The 21,682-nt window shown below is 49.7% G+C and overlaps 1 protein-coding gene across 3 annotated transcripts in view; it reads right to left on the bottom strand.

Annotated features, from left to right (window-relative positions):
- The window catches only part of ATCAY (ATCAY kinesin light chain interacting caytaxin), a 31,866-nt gene extending 12,493 nt beyond the window's left edge, over positions 1-19,373 (bottom strand). Inside the window, exons 1-7 of one of the 3 annotated variants that reach the window (XM_037165367.2) lie at positions 18,946-19,373; positions 16,426-16,544; positions 4,319-4,377; positions 3,706-3,927; positions 2,232-2,417; positions 1,812-1,914; positions 651-782 (exon numbers count right to left, since the gene is read on the bottom strand). In XM_037165367.2, the coding sequence (XP_037021262.1) occupies positions 651-782; positions 1,812-1,914; positions 2,232-2,417; positions 3,706-3,927; positions 4,319-4,377; positions 16,426-16,502 (779 nt within the window). In that variant the 5' untranslated portion in view covers positions 16,503-16,544; positions 18,946-19,373. Of the gene's footprint in view, positions 1-650; positions 783-1,811; positions 1,915-2,231; positions 2,418-3,705; positions 3,928-4,318; positions 4,378-16,425; positions 16,867-18,945 lie in introns of those variants that run through there. The other 2 variants (XM_037165366.2, XM_053658723.1) reach the window with 2 other exon arrangements.
- Between the last annotated feature and the right edge of the window lie 2,309 nt (positions 19,374-21,682).

Raw genomic sequence — 21,682 nt, 5'->3', positions numbered from 1 at the left:
GAAGCAAGGTGGGCTCCCGGGGGCAAGCCCTGGGGATGGAGGGGCTCACAGGTGTTGCCTCCTCTGGACCCCCGTAGGTGCCATGATTTTACAGGGGGAGGCAGAGTCTCTGTGAAGCTAAGCCCCTTGGTGGAGTCTGCAAGTGGCAGAGCTGCTTCTCTCCTGCATGAGAATCTGAGTTTTTGACTGCATGGCCACGCCATCTCCCGTTCCTGAAAGTTTTTCAGGGGCACCCTGGTTCTGACCACCTATGTGGTCTTGTTGAATTGTGTTTCCCCGCCAATACACATGTTGCAGCCCTAACCCCTGGGACCTCAGGATGGGACACTGGAAAATAGGTTATTGCAGAGGTGATGATTTCAGCTGAGGTCACACGGGAGCAGGGTGGGCTCCAACACAAGATGAGTGGTGTCCTTGAAAAAAGGGGAAATTGGGACATAGACACACACAGGGAGATGCCACATGGAAATGAAGGCAGAGATTGTGGTGATGCACCCACAAGCAAAGGGACGCTGAGGACCGCCAAGGGCCACTGGGAGCTGGGAGAGCCCGGGCAGATGGTCCCTCGGGGCCCCGGAGGAACCAGCCCTGCTGACGCCTCAGCTCCGGGTCCCCTTGCACCTGCGGTGGCCCCCAGCCCTCCTGCTCACCTTCTGTCGATCATCTGGTAGCACTTCTTCAGCCAGCTGATGCCCGGCATCCTCCGCCGGGGGGTGGCGCCGTTCAGGTACACGATCATGTAATCCTCTGCCACCAGCAGTTCCAAACTGCTGATGACATACCTGGTCACAGGGCACGGACGAAAGGGGGCCCAGTGAGAGCAGCCCAGGGTTAGAAAGCCCCAGGTCCTGCAGCACCTGCCCCCTTTGCCATCCCGTGCCCCGCCGTGCCCGCCACACCTGTTCGGGAACCGCTGGCTGTCCTGGCACACTCGGGACGCGGTGGGCGTGAACAACCCCGGCCCACCACAGATTTGCGTCGGTGGGTGTAACAGCTGTGGTGGTTGCACTGAGTTGAGCATTTACTACGTGCCATGTTTTACATGCATGACTCCGCTTAACGTCTCCGCTAATTCTGGGGGTAGGGCTCCATAGCCCCAGATACAGGTGGGGAACAGGCACCCACAGCAGACGGTCCACTACACTGGACATTAGGGACCCGAGGTCCATGCCGGCTCCATCTCTCCCTGAGCAATTTCAGACAGATCTTTGCCTTTCTCAGCCTCTACTTTTCCACCTGTAACTGGGGAGACTGGGTTCTCCCATATCTCAGCCGCTTCCCATTCCGACCTCCCACAGGTACCTCCTCGTCCTCTGCTCCACCTGGCACCCAAGCCCCCCTGTGTAAGAAGGAAATCGTCATGGTAATGACAATGAGGAATCATGGTTTACTGAACTCTTACTGTTATATTCCAGGTGCTTTATATGTATTATCTTTCTCTGTCATAATAAAACTGTGCCCATGTCCTTGGGCGAGTGACTTACTCTCTGTGCCTCCGACTCTGCCCCTGGAGGAGGGGCGGACCCTACCCCGCAGGGCTGTGGTGAGGGTGGAACGCATTATCACATACGTGGTACTTAGCTTCGTGGCCGCCACACAGAAATACTCAATAAATGACAGTGATGATGACAGTTGCACCAAGGAGGCCCACTGCGTGAGCAGGGGACTCAGATCCAGGCCTGCTGGTGGCCCAGCCCCTCCCTGGTGCCAGGCAGTGCCCCCTCCCAGCATGGTTCTTGCAGGCTGGCCCAGCCCACTGCTGGGACTCTCGGAAATGCTGGCAACCAGCACGGAGCAGGCGGACCACTTACAGGAAGAGGTGCTCCATGATGTAGTGGTAGTCGGGGGAGCTGCTGTCTGGGAGGAAGCAGGCCGCAAACACGATGATGGCATTGAGACCTTCGCCATAGTACCCTGGGGAGATGCAGCCAGTGAGTGGGCCCAGGCAGAGGTGGGCAGAGCCCTCCCTGGGCTTCCAGCTGCCCCGTGCCCCTGACCTGGCTCTGCCTTTGGTACGGAACACCAGCCACTCTCATTGGCACCCTCGTCGGCACCCCTGCGTGCACCAGCGCCCATGCTGCGTCCCCGTGCAAGTTCCACCCTCGCCCACCCAGAGACGTTTGCTTAACATCCCATGGCTGGTGAAGAGCCTGGGGTTCAGAGAGGGCTGCTGACCGGAGGGCTCTGGTGGCTCAGCTGCAGCCGAGAGGGGCCCTGGGGTGTGGTCTCACCTCCGTGGGTCACTACCCTCATGTAGGGACGGATCATGTGCAGGTCGATGCGGTGCTCTTGTTCTCCGATGATCACCGTCCGCCACAGGCGCCCATTGGCAGCTCCGCCATCCTCCGCCGAGCCGTCCCCAAACAGGTCTGCACTGTCCCCAGGCATGTTCTTGGCAGCAGCCACGGGGGTGTCATCTGAAAGCGGGCCAGGGGGTGAATGGAAGGGACACCTAAGTCGAAGTCTTGTCCCAGGCTCTCCCAGCCGCCTTTGCTGCCTGTGGCTGCAGAGCCTGCACTGCTCCCCGGGCCACAGGCAAAACACTCATCCCACGCTCCACTCAGGACAGTGTCAGCCTGAGGCTGTTGGGGAAAATGGGGGACCTGGGAGACAAAAAGTCACTCCCGCAGGATTTGTTTTCAAGCCCTGGGATCCAGAAAAATGCTTGGGGTGGATGCTGGGCACTTGACCAGCTAAGAGGAACTCATCTCTGTGGACAACAACTTGCTGTGTGACTTTGCACACGGTTTCTCCTCTGGGCGCATCTGTCCTTCACAGGGCTCTCGGCCACTCTGAGAGTACCCGCCTCTTTCCCGGACTCCATTCTGCAGGCTTCCTGCTCCAGGAAATGGCTCAGCCACACTCCCAGCTGCTCAGGCCCCCAAGCAGGCATCATCTGAACTCCCTCTGCCCTTTCTCTTCCACACCTGCCCGCAGGCCTGCGGCTCTGCTTCCATCCCCATGGCCACCAGCACCACAGTCTTTCTCGCCTGAACTGTGCTCTTGTCTCGTTGTCAGGTCAACTAATACCTACTCAGCGAAACCTGAACCACCTTTCAAGAGGAGCCCCCACCCTCAGTGACTCCAGCTCAAGGCGTGTCACCCTGAGTACTTTTGATATTTGGGGATGGATCACTCTCAGTGGGGGGCTGTCCTGGGCACTGCAGGGTGTTAAGCAGCATTTCAGCCTCCACCCTGAGTCCTGACAACCAAAGGTGAAACCGGACATCGCCAAGGGCTCTCTAGGGGGCAGAATCAACCCTCCGGGAGACAGCCCCTCCCCACTCTATGCCATCACCTCGCCCAGTGACAACCAGCTGCAGTGGCCTCGCGCACATTTATTATCTAGCATTCATGTCTGACCCCTATGTGCGCAGGTGGGCACCACCATCTATTCCTTCCATGTTCCCTCCACATCCCATCTCAGCTGAGACCGGCTCCCGAGTAAATGCTCCACAAACACTTGTGGAATCAGTTGGAGGCACTTCCTTTTGGCATTGGTCACCCTCGAGAATAATACGTATGGAGCTGCAGCGGTAGGCAGACCCTCCTGGTGCTGTTTCGTGAGCCCGGGGTTAGGACACCTGCCCCGCCTGAGCCTGTGGGAATGGCAGGATTGCTCTAGGGGGCTGGCCTGGGAAGCCGCCGGGGGTGCTGAGTGCAACCTGGGGCCACTCAGGTGCCGTGGGCAACCCTCGAACTCACCTTCCCACTCCAGCTCATTGCCATTCCCCAGGAACTCCAGTGAGTCGGTCTCATCAGGGGTCTCGATGTCATCCACGTTGATGTCCAGGTCATCAGGGGTGTCCAAAAAGTCATCGGACAGCAGGGAGCCCTCACTCTGATCCAGGGAAATGTTGATCTCTGGAGCGACCAGTGTCTTCCGCTTACGGTGGGCTCCGTTGAAGTTCAACGTGTTGGGAGGGGCTGTGGAGAAACAGGAAAACAGAAACAACAAAACCAGACAAAATAGGTGCTTCTTCTTTCTTTTTCCTCCTCTCTACTTCCTGACCTGGTGGGAGCTGCACCCCATTGTGTGGTAGGCTCACTACCTATATTTAGTAGATGAGAAATAGGAGGCCCAGAGAGGCTAAGCAACCAGCCCAAGGACACACAGCAACACTGCTGTGCTGACTTCATGATGGTGCCCACGTCTCTTGCCCAGAACAGCCGCTTGCCTTGCAGGCCTCAGATCAGAACAACCCAAGCCCCTTCTCTGACATTCTCCCCAGGAGTCAAGGCCACCGGGATTTCTGCAGTCCTGGGCCCACTGAGACCCGAAAAGAGCACCCCCATTTCTGCACACATGGAAACTCACAGGACGTGTCTTCCGCTGGACTGCCAAGCGAGTCCATCCCCGTCTCTTCCCGTAATGGCCTGCGAACCCAGCCAGGAGGGGACATTACCAGGCACCGAAAATCCAGCCATTGGAGCGTGGAGTTCAGACACAACAACAAAAACAAAAGCAACAAAACTCGCTTAGTTCTGGGAATTGTGGGGAAAAAATACGCCTGGGCATCAGCACAGAAAACCATGCAGTCCCAGCGCCAGAGGCTCCCTGCAGACAACCTAGTGTATGTCGTCTTTATTTTGTTTGTGATGGGGAAGCCGAAGCTGAGGGAGAGGGGGGTCTCTTCCTGTCACACAGTTTTACACACTCAGATGTGAGCCGCGTTTTTTATGAGGTGACTCTGCAGGGTTCAGTCTCTGGTGACTTGTCGTCGCTGTTAATGCAGGAAGGAGTTACCCAAGGGACACAGTGGTCGACCGGAAGAGGTCTCCATGGCCGACGCTGGGGCAGTTCAGGCAGCATCGACAAAACAATCACAGAGTATTGGATGGTGAGTTAAAGTGTAAAATAAAATGGCCGTGAGACTATACGGGTATAAATAAATAATTGAAGAAATAAATATAGGGGAGAAGAGACAACTTTTCTGCACAGAATTCCAAATAACGTATGTAGATTCTCTGCCCTCGGAAGATGGAAAATAACTCCCTACTCTTTAATGTGGGCTGGACAGAGTGGCTTCCTTCCAAACAGAACAGCGTAAAAGGGGACAGAGTGACTCCACAGTGCAGAGGCCTGACCAGCACACTCCAAGAAGGGATCTGGTCAACGTCAACAGTGGAAGTCATGGTGACACGCGACCCTGGGCACGGTGGGACGAGAAGGGCCCTTCACTGTGGTGTCTCCCTCCAGAGCCCACCCCTCTGGTCTAGCCAGGAGAAAAACACCAAACTCCTGGTTTAGGAATATTCTACAAAATCCCTGACCAGTCCTCCTCAAAACTGTCAACATGGCCAAAAACAAAGAAAGTGTGAGTAACTCATAGCCCAGAGGAGCCTATGGGACGTGAGAACTAAATGGCACATGGGGTCCTGGTGGGGGGGGCGGCAGCCTGGGGCCGAATGGTATCAGGAAAAAAGACTGTAGAAATCTAATAAACTGTGGGCTTAAGTCATTAATAATGTACTAATATTGGTCCATTAATTGTAACATGCATGCCAGTCTAATTTAAAATATTAATCATAGGAGAAACTGGGTGCTGAGTATATAGAAACTTTCTGTAATATGCGTGTAGGTGTCTATACATATAAAACTTCTCAAAAGTATTTTTCTCAAGTGTAGTTCCATTCAATATCATCGTGCACTAGTTTCAGGTGTGTGGCACAGTGGTGAGACAATCATACTTTACAAAGTGTCCCCCTGATATTTCTAGGGCCCCAGAGAGAGTTATTACCACATTGCCGACTATATTCCCTATGCTGTACTTTACACCCCCATGACTGTTTTGTTAATACCTGTCTGTACCTCTCAATCCCTTCGCCTTTTCCTCCAGTCCCCCAGCCCCTCTCCCCTCTGGCAACTATCAGTCTGTTCTCTGTATTTATGAGTCTGTTTCTGTTTTGTTTGTTTACATTGTTCTCTAGATCCCATATATGACTGAGATTATACGGTGTTTGTCTTTCTCTGACTGACTTATTTCACTTAGAATAATACCCTCTAGGTCCATTCATGCTGATGCAAATGGTAAAATTTCTTTTTTGTGGCCACCTAATATTTCATTGTGCATGCTGTATATGAACCATTACTTCTTATCCACTCGTCTGTTGATGGAGTCTTGGTTGCCTTCATAGCTGGCTATCGTACATAATGCTGCAATGAACACAGGGATTTATATATTCTTTTAAATTAATATTTTGGGTTTCTTTGGATACATCCCAGGTGTGGATTCACTGGGTCATAAGGCAGTTCCATTTTTAATTTTCTGAGGACCCTCCATACTGTTTTCCACAGTGGCTGCACCAGTCTGCATTCCCACCCACAGTGCAAGGGTTTCCCTTTCTCCCCATCCTCACTAACACTTGTTTGTTGTTCTGCTGATGATGGCCATTCTGACAGGTGTGAGGTGATGTCTCTTTGTGGTTTTAATTTGCATTTCTGTGATGATTGGTAATGTTAAGCATCTTTTTATATGTCCATTAGCCATCTGCATGTCCTTTTTGGAGAAGTATCTATTCATGTCCCTTGCCCATTTTTAAATTAGATTTTGTTTTGGTGTTGAGTTGTATGAGTTCTTTATAAATTTTGGATATTAACCCCTTATCAGATGTATCATTGGCAAATATGTTCTCCCATTCAGTGGGCTGTGTTTCATTTTGTCAATGGTTTCTTTTGCTGTGCAAAATGTTTTAAGTTTAATATAGTCCCATTTGTTTATTTTTTTGTTTCCCTTGCCTGAGGTGATATATCAGAAAAAAATACTACTATGAGAAATGTTGAAATGAAAGAAAAAAAGGAAATGTGCGAGATTTTACCGCCTGTGTTTTCTTCCAGGAGTTTTATGGTTTTGAGTCTTGCATTTAACTCTGTAATTCATTTTGAGTTTATTCTTATATATGGTATAGAAGAAGGTGGTTTAGGTGTTTTTTTTTTGCGTGTATCTGTCAAATTTCCCCAATGTTATTTATTTGAAAATATTCTATTTATTTATTTTTAGAGAGAGGGGAAAGGAGGAAGAAAGACAGGGAGAGAAACACTGATGTGTAAGAAAAACAATGATTGGTTGCCTCTTGCACACCCGAAGTGGGGACCTGACCCACAACCCAGGCATGTGCCCTGACTGGGAATTGAACTAGCAACCTTCTGGTTCACAGGCTGGTGCTCAATCCACTGAGCCAAACCAGCCAGGGCCCCAACAGTATTTATTGAATAGACTATCTTTACTTCATTGTATGTGCTTGCCTTCACTTAAAAATATTACTAATTGACCATATAGGTGTGGGTTTATTTCTGGGCTCTCTATTCATGTTCTTGTGTATGTGTTTTGTATGCTAGTGCCATGCTGTTTTGATTACTGTGGCCTTGTAGTATAGTTTGAAATCAGGTAGAGTGACTCCTCCAATACTGTTCTTCTTTTTCAAGATTGCTGTGGCTATTCAGGGCCTTTGGTCATTCTGTATAAATTTTTGGATTATCTGTTCTAGTGCTATGAAATATGTCATTGGTATTTTGATAGGACTTGCGTTGAACATACAGATTATTTTTGAGTAGTATGGATATTTTAATGATGTTAATTCTTTCTGTTCATAAGCACAGTGTGTGCTTCCCTTTATTTGTATTTTCTTTAATTTCTTTCTTCATATCTTATAATTGTCTGAAAACAGAGCTTTTACCCCCTTGGTTAAATGTATTCCCAGGTATTTTTTGATGTAATTATAAATGGTATTGTTTTCTTAATTTCCCTTTCTGACAGTTCATTATTTGTATGTAAGAACACAACCAATTTCTGGATATTTATTTTATATCCTGATAGTTTACTGAATTTATTAATTAGTTCTAGCAGTTTTTTTTCTGGTGGAATCTTTAGGGTTCTCTACACACACACACACACACACACACACACAAATGCTGCTGCCCAGCTGGGTGGCTCCTGGTTGCCATGTACACCAAAGGGTTGTGGGTTCAATCTCCAGCTGGGGTGTTTACTTGGAGGCAGCCGGTGTGTGTTTTTCTTTCACATCGATGTTTCTCTGTCTCTAAAATCAATAAGCATGTCCTCTCAGGTGAGGATTAATAAATAAAAAAAAAATTCAAATGCCACCAACTGTGCATTTGCGCCACTTTAATGCTTTGTTAGGCACAAATTTGCAGAATAAGACATGTCTCTCTGGTAATGACCAGACTGTTATTTGAAGCAACAGCTCCCACTGCCTGAGCTCGACCCATGAGCTCCAAGTTGTTTGCTCCCTGGGGGAATCATTTGATTCCAGGCAGGAGAGTTTGCAGAGTGCCCGGGGCTGCCCGAGGATCCAGCCGTGGGCATGCTGACTCAGGGAAGCACTCCAGTGTTAATTCACTTCTGCCACTCATCAGTGCCGGTTCAGCTGAAAGGGTGCTAGTTAGCCTGGGAAGGACGGTAGGATGCTCTCTCCTTCCTTTTCACAAACTCTTTATTCCCTTGCCTCTGTTCCACAGAGGGGATGAGCTGGTACCCTTGGCAGGGTGGAACTTATCCATGTTTCTTCCTTTTCCTCCTTCCCACCTTTTCCTATTTACCATGCATCAAGTGTTCTTTGAGCAACTACTCCCTTCCAGGTGCTTTGATGGGTCTTGGAGGTAAAGGCTGACTCGGATGTTGCCCTGCTCTCAAGGAGGTCCAGCTAGAGCAAAGGCCCCCAGAAAACAAAAGCATACATCCACACAAAAACTCATGCTCAATGTCCACAGTAGCATGATTCACAAGAGGCAAAAAGTGGAAACAACCCAGATATCCATCAGTCAATGAATGGATAAACCAAGTGTGGCCCAGCCACGTGCTGGAATATTATGCAGTCGTGAAAAGAAGCGAAGCACCGACTTACACTATAACATGGATGAACCTTGAAAACACTATGTTAAGTTAAAGAAGCCAGACACAAAAAGCCACCTACCTATGATTCCATTTATGTAGAATGTCCAGAACAGGCAGATTCAGAGACAGAAAGTGGGTTAGTGGTTGCTAGGAGCTGGGGAAGAGTGGGGGAGTGACTGCTAAGGGGAACAGGGCTCTGTTTTGGAGTGATAGAGATGTTTTGGAACTAGATAGAGGTGATGATTGCACAACACGTGAATGCACCAAATGCCTCTGAGTTGTGCATTCGAAATGGTTAATTTTAGGTGAATTTCACCTCAGTTTTTTTTTTATAAAGGCAAGCATCAAATAAAGTCAGGAGAAAGTTTTAAAGAGGCACAGGGGGGTGAAGAGTTAACTCACATGCTCACTTTATACATACCCTGCTCTGTCCCTCTTCTCTGTAGTTGCCACACCTGCTCTCAAGCGGGGGTGGGGGCAGGGCTGGTAACTCAAGAATAGGTCCAGGGTCCAGGAAACATACTGCGGGAGTGCAGATTACCCCAAATTGCACACTAATGGCTGATGCACCACCCCTAGTTCTGTCCTGCCCACACAGCATTTAAAACTTCAAATTTGCTGTTAAATTGCAGCTCTGACACAAAAATTCTAGCTTTCTGTTTTTTTCTTGAGTCATATCTGCCCTTCACGTGTGGCAGCCACTACCAGGAGCTGACTGTCCACCACTCTTGTTCACGTGGGTGTTGGAATATTCTTCCAGCTCCCTCTCTCATCTATGCTGCCTGCCTGGCGCCCTTCAATATCTGAGGCTGCAATTCCTATTCTAGAATCAGTTAGAAGCATAGTTTATCCCATGGACAGGGCATCACTGTGTGCCAGGTTGGAATGTCCATGGCACGATGTCATTTGCTCCTCACATCAGCCCTATGAGGCAGACAGAAGCCCATTTCACAGAGGAGGAAGCTGAGGCTGAGTTAGAGGACCGCACCAGTATTGAAATGGACAAGCTGGCAGAGCTGATTCTATTATTGCCCTCTACTGCCCTCTTGTGCCCAGTCAACACATGTGCACCAATCCCAGTGGGGACAACAGGAAAGAAACCCTTTGGCCTGAGGAGCGCCTCTCACTGGCGGACCTGGGTGCCCTGCTCTGTCACCAACTCCTCCTGCCAGAGGAAACCAGCCCTGTCTTCAGTTCTCATCAGGATGTGATTCAGCCTCCCAACCCTGGATGGTGCATGAAGATCCCACTTGGCTGCCAGTCTAGCGAACTGCTGCTTAACCGTCCAGGTGGGGAAAGTGTTCAACTGCTCAGCAGCCCAGACTGGGAAGCCAAGGGGCTGAGTACAGCAGCACGAATGTCTGAGATCTGGGAGCAAACGTCCGCTCTGCTGCTGTGCAGCGCTGTGTCTAGGTGGTGCCTTCCCTCTCTGAGCCTCAGTTTTCCTCATCGGTAAAATGGAAATAGAGGTGGAACCTAGATTTCATTCATTTCACAAATATATTAGATGTCTGGGTGCTGGGAAACGTACAGGGCCCAACGAGACAGGTAGTAATGTAACACACAGTTTGGAGGGGGTCGTGGGCAGATTTCTGGCCATGTGGCCAGGCTCTCGTACCTGGTTATCCAATCAAATACTAGCCCAGGCATTGCCGGGAAGGTATGGGGTAGATGTGGTCCAAACCTAAAATTTATGGATGTTAAGTAGGAGACCGTCCTTGACAATGTGGTGAACCTCACACAAAGGCCTGAAGGTTTGCCTGAGGAAGAAGGAATTCTGTCTCAGGGCTGCAGCATTGAATCCAGCCTGAGTTTCCAGCCTGAGTTTCCAGCCTGCACTACAGGTTTTAGGCTGGACAGCCCTTACAAGTGAGTAAGTCAATTATTTGGACTACATATATGTAGACACAAAATATACACCATCACATATACAAAATAATATATTAAAATATAATATATCTATATTACAAATAAAATACACATACTTATTTGTATAACTGTATATGACTAATATAAATAAACAATAATGGTATATATTAATAATATATGCAATGATAAATACAATAATGCAAATATATATAATATATATAATGAAAACCAACTGGTTCTATTTTTTGTTAAGCCCTGATTAACACAAGAAGGAAGGAAGATGATAATCAAGTAAACAAGTGGATGAGCAAAGCAGATGATGATATTTACAGCAAAGAAAATAAGCAAGGTGAAGGAGGAAGGGGGTAGGGTGCAATTACAGGGCGGGCAGGGAAGGCCTCTTTGAGGAGGTGACTTTTGAGTGGAAACTTAAAAGCAAGTGGTTGGCATCATGGGAAGACTGAGGGAAAAGGATTCTAAGTGGAAGGCACAGCAGGCACAAAGACCCTGAGGCCAAATAAACTTGATGAGTTCTAGGAAGAGATCAGAAAGCAGACTTGGGAGCCAGGAGCAGAGGGAGCAATGGAGGAGGGATATTGGATGTAGGATGTGGATGGGGAGGGAGGCGGGGCCAGGGGAGGTGCTGCCGTGGGAACGGGAGGAGGTCTAGAGGCTGAGGCACCTGGCACAGCCCCCAGAACGCAATGGATATTCAATCAGTGTTCCAGATGATGCTGGAGAAATGGAGACGCCGACTCAGCAGGACTCCAGGCTCCTTGGAGGAAAGCCCACAGCTTCCTGACAAAGGCAGAGCAGATTCCTGCCCACCTTACCAGTCCACAGGGCTGTGGCTTTTGAGTCCAAGTGAGACCTTGTTATTTCCCCAAGTCCCAGGACAACCTCAAATTATGCAGAGCTAAAGCCTTGCCATGAACTTGAGGTGGGTCCCGACAGCTCTCTGTAGAGCTTACTCTCAATGGGCATCCCATGGAAAAGGTGGGGCTCCCCTTCATGTGCAAGGCATACACTGTGGCTCTATCCTTCTGTAGTGGGGTGAACTGTGTCCTCGCAGGAAGATAATTCCGTGACTAACTGCCGTTGCCTGGGAATGTGGAAATAGGACCTTTGCGGATGTAACCAAGTTGAGCTCATATTGAAATATGGGGCTCCTGAATCCAATGAGTGGTGTACTGAGAAGGACAAGAAAATTTGGACACGGACACTCAGAAGAGAAGGAAGGCCATGCGAAGACAGAGGCAGAGGTTAAAGTGTCCACAAACCAAAGGATGCCAAGGACTGCCAGCAGGCACCAGGAGCTGGAAGAGGTAGGAAGGATCCTCCCCTTTGAGGCTTTGGAGGGAATATGGCCCAGCAGGTACCTTGATTTTTAGACCTCTAGCCTCCGGAAGGGTGAAGGAATGCATTTCTGTTGTCTTAAGCCACCTAGTTTGTGGTGCTTTGCTGTGGCAGCTCTTAGAATCTCACCCACTCTCTCAGCAAGAAATTGAAATCTCCCCCCTGGGCATCCCTTGGGATGTGGCATCTGTGAACCCTCCAACCCCATACTAAGGATGTGGTTGGGCTCTCCTATTGTATTCCCTACCATGCCAAAGTCTTCTTTGCCCCAGTGCCTTTGCACATCCTGTTCCCTCTGCCTAGAGCACTACTTCCTGCTCTTAGATATTTTGTTAAGTTTGGGACTATGGTAGAAAAAAAAACCTTACAAACAAACAAGGAAACAAAATCTAGAGCCACTAAGCTGAGCCACTTGGCTGATTAGAAGTCAGATATCTAATCTTGCACCTGCGTCTCCTTAGCTATGAGACACTGGTCAAGCCGTTTTCTACCTTGGGTCTCAGTTTCTGCACTCAATCTTCCTTCAGTCCCTCCCCCTGCTCCTGCTGGCTTCAGGGCCTTTACATGGGTTGCTCTCTCAGCTTGGAATGCTTGGCCTCTGCTTGGTCAGACCTCACCCAGGAACTCTCCAAGTGCCAAGAACCCATTTGCAATTGCACACTGGCTTGTAAGGTTAAAGGGGACAACCTGTCTCTGCCCCAGACTGGGAGTGCCCCATGAGGGCAGCTGTCTTGTTCTCCATATGTCCCCAGCATCTTGCGCAGGATCTGGCGTACAGTCAGTGCAGATCATTAGAATGAATTAATGTAGGAAACAGGCAGTTTTCTCCCAGACTGCCCTCAGCTCAGACCCCATAGGAATCTACAGAAGGGCAGGAAGTGAAGGAAGAGGCTGCAAGACAATGGCGGCAGGAGGGGGCTGTGGACACAGGGCAAGTGCTCCAACACCCAGCGAGAAGCTTGAAGATGCCCCAGGAAGGGCTCGCTGAGCTGGAGGGAATAGAATTGTGGGTTGTCTGGCACTAGACAGAGGCGCTTATGTTGAGATGCAGCTGGACGTAGCATCAAGGAGCTGCACTCGTTTCTTCCGGAATGAGGAAGACAGAAGCCTTGGCAAAGCCAGGCATACAACCCAGGGCTGCACAGCAAGGCCACTATCTTGAAAACACTGAGCTACTAAAAAGGGAGGGGGATCCTGTGCAGCTGGGGGAAACTCACTTGGAATTCACATTTGCAGCTGCTGCCAGCCCCACTTTTGTCTCCAGGATGCTTGAGAGAGGGGCTAGCTTTTAAAATACTTGTGGGGGGTGCACACAGATGAAGAAACTGCACTGAACAAGATACAAGGAACAATACTGAGAATGACAATGACTTTGGGCAGCCTTCATCATTTACACAGTCCCATATGCCTCCTTGTGTTCTCACAACTTCATGAGCCAGGGATGATTGCTCCTATTTTACAGAAAGGAAAGCTGAGGTACAAAGATGCTCAGAGTCGCCCAAGGTGGCCAACCAAGCCTGTTGGGGTTTGAATCAGAAGGTTCTCAAAGTCCAGACCCAGGACTGCTTTGGGCTCAGTGGAGGCCAGAGAAGACCCCTTGGAACTCTGGGTGTTCAGTGCTGGAAGGAACCTACCAAAATCAGGTTCTACCTTTTACATGGGAAGAAATAACGCCCCACCACCACCACCACCAACACCAGGAGCAAGTGCCTGCACTCAAAGCCAGTTCTTGTCCATTTTAGAGCATCTTTAACTACCAGGACTTCCTGGCTGGAAAATGATCCTTTATTTGCCCAAACTGCCAAGTCTGGGTGCTGCGAGAGCCCTTAGCCAGGCATTAGCACTCCCTGTCTTACAGAGTTGAAGAGAAAGATTTATAGGGGGGAATGTGGAGAGAAAAGAACATTCTAAAGGTGAAAGGACAGGAGGTTGGCCCCAACGCAGCAGCCATTGTATTCCTGGAAGACGATGGTACTGGGTAGACAAGAACTTCCCAGCTCTTCTGAGAATCAGCACCTCTTGCTATAAAGAAGCACACATACGTGTGCAAAGCGTGACTGGAAATGACTAGCTTCGGGAGAGGGCTAAGTTCAAAACTCAATGGGGCTGATACCCTCCACTGGCAGCTTCTACTTGGAAGCAGTTGATAGGAAGTGCGGGACCTCTCCCACCAGTCCGGCTTTTGACCGGCACTGGTTGTATAAAGCATATATTGGACTATTTGAGTCCACATATTTTATGCTGCACTCAGACCTGCATCCCCTTCATGTCTGGTGTTTATCAACCTAGTCACTGCCCTCAGTGCCCTCGCCAGCTGGTATTTCTGGAGGTGGAGATAGTCTTCAAAGTCTCTTTTCCAGGGTGAACACGTACGATCCCTCTGACTATTCCTTCCCAGATGGTTATGTAAGGAACTCTTGGGCATCATCTCCTGGGGGTAAAGTCCTTGCATTAAAGGAGGAAGGAGATGAGTGGTTGTATGCAACCAATAAAGTAGGAGAGCCTGTGCTGAAGACGTTTTCTCTTACGCAAGCAAGCAACGCCTCGCTGGAGGAGAAGAGGGAGGGAGAGGCTCGGTGGCTCACTCATATCAGCTGTGGATGCTCAGGGCTTTCTTCCTACTAAGTTTTTATTCCTTCCAGTGATTGTCATTCATTCACCCTGTCTATTGAGCACCAACTGTATGCCAGGCTCTGTCCTCATGCTGGCATGAAGCAGTGGTCAAACCAAAGGCCCTTGCTCTTGTGGGGTTCCCTTTGGGAGAAAATAGAATTTAAACAAGATAAATATAAAAATATTTATGCTCTGGTTGGTGTGGCTCAGTGGATTGAGAGCTGGCCTGTGAACCAAAGGGTCGCCAGTTCCATTCCCAGTCAGGGCACATGCCTGGGTTGCGGGCCAGGTCCCTGGTGGGGTTGTGCAAGAGGCAATCACACATTGATGATTTTCTCCCTCTCCTTCCCCCTCCCTTCCCCTCTGTCTAAAAATAAATAAATAAAATCTTAAAATATGTATATATTAGCAAAGTAGATAGTATGAGTCTCCTACAGCTGCTGTAACAAATTATCACAAACTTAGTGGCTCACCCCAACACAAATGTATTCTTTTATGATTCCAGGAGCCAGAAGTAAGTCTAACATCAGTTTCACTAGGCTGAAAGCAAGGTGTAAGCAGGGCTGGTTTCTTTTGGAGGCTCCAGGGGAGAATCTGTTTTCTGCTTTTCCCAGTTTCCAGACGTGTTTGCATCCCTCGGCTCACGACCCCTTTCTCCCATGACTCCAGTCTGTTACCTCCATCACCATAGCTCCTACCTCTGTAGTTAAGACTTCTCTGTCTCCCTCTTATAAGGCCCCCTGTGATAATCCTGAGGACCCACTCGAATAATTCAGGATCATCACCTCATTTTGAGATCCTTAACCTAGGATCTCATCACCTGGCTGGATGGCTCAGTTGGTTGGAGCATCATCCTGTGCACTGAAAGGTTGCAGGTTTGATTTCTGGTCACGGCACATATGTAGGTTGCAGGTTCAATCCCTGGTTGGGGTGTGTATGTGAGGCAACTGATCAATGTCTTTCTCACCCCCATCCTCTCTCTCTAAAATCAATAAAAACATATCTTTGAGTGAGGTTTTTAAAAAAAGGCCCTTAAATTAATCACATGCGCAAAGTGCCCTTTCCATTAAGGAAACATTCTCAGGTTCCAGTGGTTAGGATGTAGATATCTTTGGGTGCCATTATTCAGGAACTGGGGGGGGGGGGTAATGAACTGGCCAGGAGGCCCTCTCTGAGCAGGTGCCCTCTGGGCAGAGACCTAAAGGAGGTGAGGGAGGCATGGATCTTTGGGGAAAAGTGTTCCAGGCAGAAGGAACAGGCAGTGAAAAATCAGAACGTCAGAAGCAGCTGGGCATGGGGAAGGAAGCCACAGGAGTTGGAAGGGTGTGAAACAGACAGAGTGATGAGAGTGAGCTCAAAGAAGCAGGTGGAGGTTGAACTTGGCTTCCCTGTGTGACAGACATTTGCCCCAGGGGGTTAAGCAGGGTATGACGCAGTTCCTGTGGCTGCTGCAGGTAAAAATATGCTGTCACCTAGATTTGTGGGAACCCAGGTAAGACTATCGTAATAGTCCATGAGATGTGTTTACAAGAATGTTTAGAATTCTTAAAATAGTGTGGAAATGAGAGTTTGGGGAGAGGGCAGGGGGTAAGGTAGAAATCAATCTTAAATAATGCAGCAAATATTCATTATGGGCCTGGCCTGTTCAACTGGCAGTGTCACCTGCTCCCCGCCTTGGAGAAGTGCCACTCTCTCCCCGCACGGCTTGCCTGGAGACCCCGGGGGGCTGTACCTGGGAAGATCTTCATCCTGCCATTCATCCTTCACATCCACGTTTTCCATCCGGAGTGTGGCTTCTGTTGTTCCCATGGGATCTGGGAAGAGGCACCAGCCTTGAAGCAAGGATGATTTCTGAAGGAGAGCAATGGATGGAGGTTTTACTGAACAATCATCATAATAACAACCTTTCACCCATGTGCAGCATTTTAGATCCATCTGCAAAGAGCTTGTGCAGCCACTGTTGTACGGAATCATTGCCCAGCTCTAGGAGGCTTCCCATTTCACAGGTGAGGAAACAGAGGCAGAGAGAACTAAGAACACCCATGTGGGTCTGGAGTGTGAAGCCATGTGAGAAGCTGAAGCTCCAGCTATAAGCCCTCCCCACTAAAGTTCTGAAATACACCTTCCCCAGGGCTCCCCATCTCTCCATTATTTTGGACTTCAACTGGGAAGCCATAAAGCTATTAAACTCATTTATACTAAAGTGTCGATGACTGATATACTTAAGCTTCCTTGCTGGAATTGACCTGGTCAATCCCACCCCCCCTCCGTCTGCTCCAGGCCACCTGCTCTGCACCTTTATCCTGTCTCCCCCCACCCCAAAGAAGCAAGTCCTAACAACTTGCTGACCTGAGGGCTAATGGAAGCACTGTGGAAAGTGTCTGGGGTTGGAAGTCAGGATCATAATTATTACCAACCAAAAAATGTCAGTTTTGTTTTTATTATCCTAGAAGCTGGCTAGGGGCAGGGGTGGGGTGGCCACGGCATTCTAGATGATGGCTTAAGTACTGGGCTGTCTGGGGGCAGAGTCAGCTGTTGGGTGAGATTAAGTTTGGATATACCCCAGCACAGGGCAGACTTTCAGACCATTCATCCCTCCAGGCCTCAGTTTCCCCATCTGTAAATGAAAGAGTTGTGCTAGAAATAATCTCTGCGATACCTTTTGGGTATAACTTTCCAGGATTTTATGACTCAACTGTCAGCACAGGTTCTGTGGTTTTAAGCCAGTGGCTCTCCACTGGGGGCAATCCTGTACCCCCACACAAACCCCATCCCCAGGGGACACTTAGAGTCAATGTTTGGAGGCATTTTGATTGTTACAACTGGAGTGGGGTTCTCCTGGGAGTAAAAGGGTAGGAGCCAGGGATAATTCTCAACACTCCACAGTGCCCAGGGTGCTATGACCTGGCTCCAGACGTCTGTAGATCTGAGACTGACAAACCCCGTCTTAATCCGCAGGTTTGTGAAAGGACTTCAGGCATGGGTTTGGCTGTCCTTATAGAAGGCCTACTGTGTCATTGCACCCCATCCTTCCGTCCTCCACACAGGTCCTGCCGTGTTATCCTCACCCGCCAGCATCTAAGGTCCCTGCCTCCAGCCAGCCCTTCACCTTCCCTGATACCAGCTGTTCCTCTGTAGAGCTGGTGCATGGCCCACAGTTCGGGTGTGATAGCCAAAGCCCTGCCCGCACTGGACCACAGGCCCTGGAGAGGATAGGTCTGCATTTGGGACCCTGGCTCAGAGAGGGAGGACCCAGAAGGAGCAGAGACAGGTGAGGAGGCCAGGCAGGGAGGCAGAGGGTGGCTAGGATTAGAACCCCTTCCCTACTGCTGTGAGAGTTTCTCACTTGCTTCTTTTCACTGGCCTCAATGTCGTCATTCATTCATGGAGGAGGGACAGTGAGACGCAATACGCCAAAAAAAAAAAAAAAAAAAAAAATCCCTTCCTGGCAGCACAGGCAACCGCCACCACCCAGAACCTTACAGCAAGTGGAAGTTCACATCAATGCAAATCGTTTCCTATCTAAAGGGAGTGGTCTTTTGTGTCCGTTTTCCTCATCCTGAGTTGGGTGTGAACTCAGCCCCCAGGAAGGACCCCCCCCACACACACACACATCGCGGACAGCCTAAACCCTGGAGCCACACATGTCACCCCAAGATCCTCCAAATGTGGGTGTGGGTAGGCTCCCCATGTGCCCCATCCACTCCCATTCTCTGTCCCCGACTTCACGTTTGAGAATGGCAGCTAAGGCAAAGGATGGGACAGCTGAGAAGTGTCCCTTTGCATTGAGATGCTGGATCACATTCAAGTTCAGATAGAGAAGGAGGAATCTGTCTTCAACCATCATCTCCCTTCCTCCCAACCCAAAGGCAAGCCTTTATGTACACATCTCTCAAACCCTCTTTCCGGATCGCTCCCGCTGTTATAAATAGGAAAGGCACGGAGGTGGGACGTGGACATTTTGGTCTCTTAGGAAGCGTCCCAGAGAAGGGCTCAGGGTTTTATCTGCCTAATCTCCAAACACGTCCTGAAAATCGTGCGATTCTCTGCTTCCAGGTGAGCGGTGGGCATGGGAGGGGAACTGTAGGTGTGACTGCCAGCGGACGCAAAAATGGGTGGGTTCCCACCCAGAGAGTCACAGGACTGGGGTTCTCCGCCGCCACCAGCCCCATCAGCCAGGAGGGGGTTTGCAGTGGCAGATACCTGGGGCACCCTTCCTAGGCAGGGGAGGGAGAAGGGAAGGTGGACTCACCTCCGCGGTGAGTGCTGGTTACCTCCGCGACCTCTCCTGATTAGGCGCAGACAAAGGCGAACCCCGCGCGGCTGCTGCCCGGCATCCCTGGTGTTCCGAGCGGGTCCCCGGGCCTTCGGAGTAACAGAAGATGCGCGCAGGGGTGGACTCTGCATCCAAGCAAGGTCACCCAGAGCAACGCGGCCGGCGCAGAGGGGCGCTTTTGTCTGAGGGTGGGGAGCGGTTCGCAGCTAGCTGTCGGCTCCCTCTCGCTCCGTGGCAGCTGCGTCCCCTGTCATCGTCGCAGCCTGTGCCTCTAAGGTATTTTCCTCTTTCCAGCTCGCAGCTGTCGGAGGCTCGGCTTCCTTAAGATGGTTAATTACGCTGCTTTTGTGTGCGGGGTGGGTCGGTGGGGGCAGGGCTGACCAAAAAGCACAGCCCCCTGCCAGAATCCGGGCCTCTCCATTGGCTGGGAGGGAGCATTTCCAAGCGCCTTACCAGCGGCAGAAGCGGAAATGATTTTCTGGTGGCGCATCACAGATTTAAAAAACAAAACAAGGAACAAATAAATAAATAAATGGTGGCGATGGCCTCATTTCTGCGATTAAGAGGGAAGAAGGGAGGAAACGATCACCTCAGGACCCCATTTCACCGGTCCCTCAGCCGGCCGCTCCCTGCTGATGAGGCCGTGCGCCCACGACCCGGGTGGATGCTGGGGAGAATCTCCCCGGGTACACTTGCTCAGAGCCGCCGAGGGGAAGGCGCTGCCTGCCGTTGTGCACTTCGGTGACCCTGCCCTGGAGGACTCCGGGAGGGCAGTAGAATGGTGCAAAGTTGACAGCGAAGCCTCTGAAATCAGACCAGAAGTAGGTTTGAGCCTTGGCTCAGCCTCAGTTTCTTCATCTGTGAAATGGGAACATGGTTCTTGTGTTCTGGCAGTAAATGAGATAACACACTGAGAGCTTTTCACTTGGAGCAGGAGCACGAGAAAGGCTCTGTACATATTTCTTGCTTACTGTTTTTATTTTTAGACCTGTAGGTTGACTAGTGTCTTGCGTGCCCCCCCGTCCCCCCTAAAAAAGATATGGCCATGTCCTAACCCCTGAATGTGTGCTTGTTTGTAAAAAGAGTCTTTGAGATGGAATTAAGTTAAGGATCTCCAGATGAGATCATCCTGGGTTTAGGATGAGCCCTAAATCCGATGGTAAATGTCTACAAGAGAAGAGAAGGGAGAGGACACGAGAGGAGCGCGCCACGTGCCAGTGGAGGCCTGGAGTGGATTCTCCCTCCCAGCTTCCGGGAGAAGTCAGCCCAGCCAGCACCTTGATTTTGGACTTCTGGCCTCCAAAACTGTGAGCGAGTACATCTCTATGGTTTTGAGCCCCCTAGTGTGTGGTACTTTGTTGTCAAAGCCCCAGGAAACTAATACACGACCCTAAGTAGGAACTGATGCTTATTCTTCTCTCTGGCCCCCTCATCACTTCGGTGGTTTCTTGCCTCTTCTGTGGACACGTCAGGTTTATTCCCAGCACAGGTTGTGTTGCATGTGTTGCGCCTTCTGCCAGGAACGCTCTTCCCACAAATGTTCACTTTATTCAGGTGTCAGCTCAAAAGAAATCTCCTCAGAGAGGCCTCCCCTTACCACCCACATCACCCTCTATCCCATTGCTCAGTCTGATATTTTAAAAAATATTTTATTTACTTATCTTTAAGGGGAAAGGGTAGGAGAGGGGGAGCGAAATATCAATGTGTGGTTGCCTCTCGTGCATCCCCTGCTGGGAACTGGCCTGCAACCCCGGCATGTGCCCTGACTGGGAATCGAACCGCGATACTCTGGTTTGCAGGCCCGTGCTCAATCCACTGAGCTACACCAGCCAGGGCTCCGTCTGATATTTTAAGTATATATTTTTTAAATTGTGGTACAATACACATAAAATTTGCCATTTCAATCATTTGCAAGGATACGGTTCAGTGGCGTTAAGTACATTCACACTGCTGTGCAACCGTCCCCATTATGTAGCTCCAGAACTTTTTTTATCACCCTAAATGGAAATCCCACCCCAATGATGCTCTCCCTCAAGCCCCTTCCTCAGCCCCTGGCACCCCCAAATCCACTCTCTGTCTCTGTGGATGTGCCTGTTCTGGACATTTCACATAAATGGAATAACACACTATACGGCCTTTTGTGTCTGAAGCCACGCTCCTCTCACTGAGCATGATGTTTTCAAGTTTCATCCACACATAACATATTTCAGCGTTCCAGTCCTTTTCATGGCTGAGTAATATTCCAGTGTGTGGATGGACGGCATCGTGTTTATACACTTACCAGTGGTTGGACACTTGGGCTGTTTCTACGTTTTCGGGTATTGTGAATAGTGCTGCTATCCACATGGGTGTATATGGACTTATTGGGAAATGCAATGATTTTTTTCACAGTACTTCCCACTATTTGAAATGACTTACTTGTTTCTTGTGTGTTTGCTGACCTCCCCTGTCCCTTATTAGACTATAAATTTCAAGGGAAATGAGACTTAGCTGGTCTTGTTCACATAGATGTTCTCTGCAGAGGACAGCCACACCTGGCACAAAGGAGTGTTTGGGGAATGCAGGCAGAATGTGTGAATGATGGTTCTGGTTGTGGATACCACACAACCAGATTGTGTGGCTCTGATTGTGTGGATGCCTCCATCACAGCATCAGGATATGCACCCCTCCAAACCAAAGGCACAAAAGCACCGCCCCACAGGAGAGGGGGATG

This window comes from Artibeus jamaicensis, unplaced genomic scaffold, assembly GCF_021234435.1.
Source record: "Artibeus jamaicensis isolate MK-2021 breed Jamaican fruit bat unplaced genomic scaffold, CSHL_Jam_final scaffold_537, whole genome shotgun sequence".
Classification (NCBI taxonomy): Eukaryota; Metazoa; Chordata; class Mammalia; order Chiroptera; family Phyllostomidae; genus Artibeus; species Artibeus jamaicensis.
The sequence above is the reverse complement of the archived record's forward strand: the minus strand, read 5'-3'. Positions and strand labels throughout refer to the sequence as shown.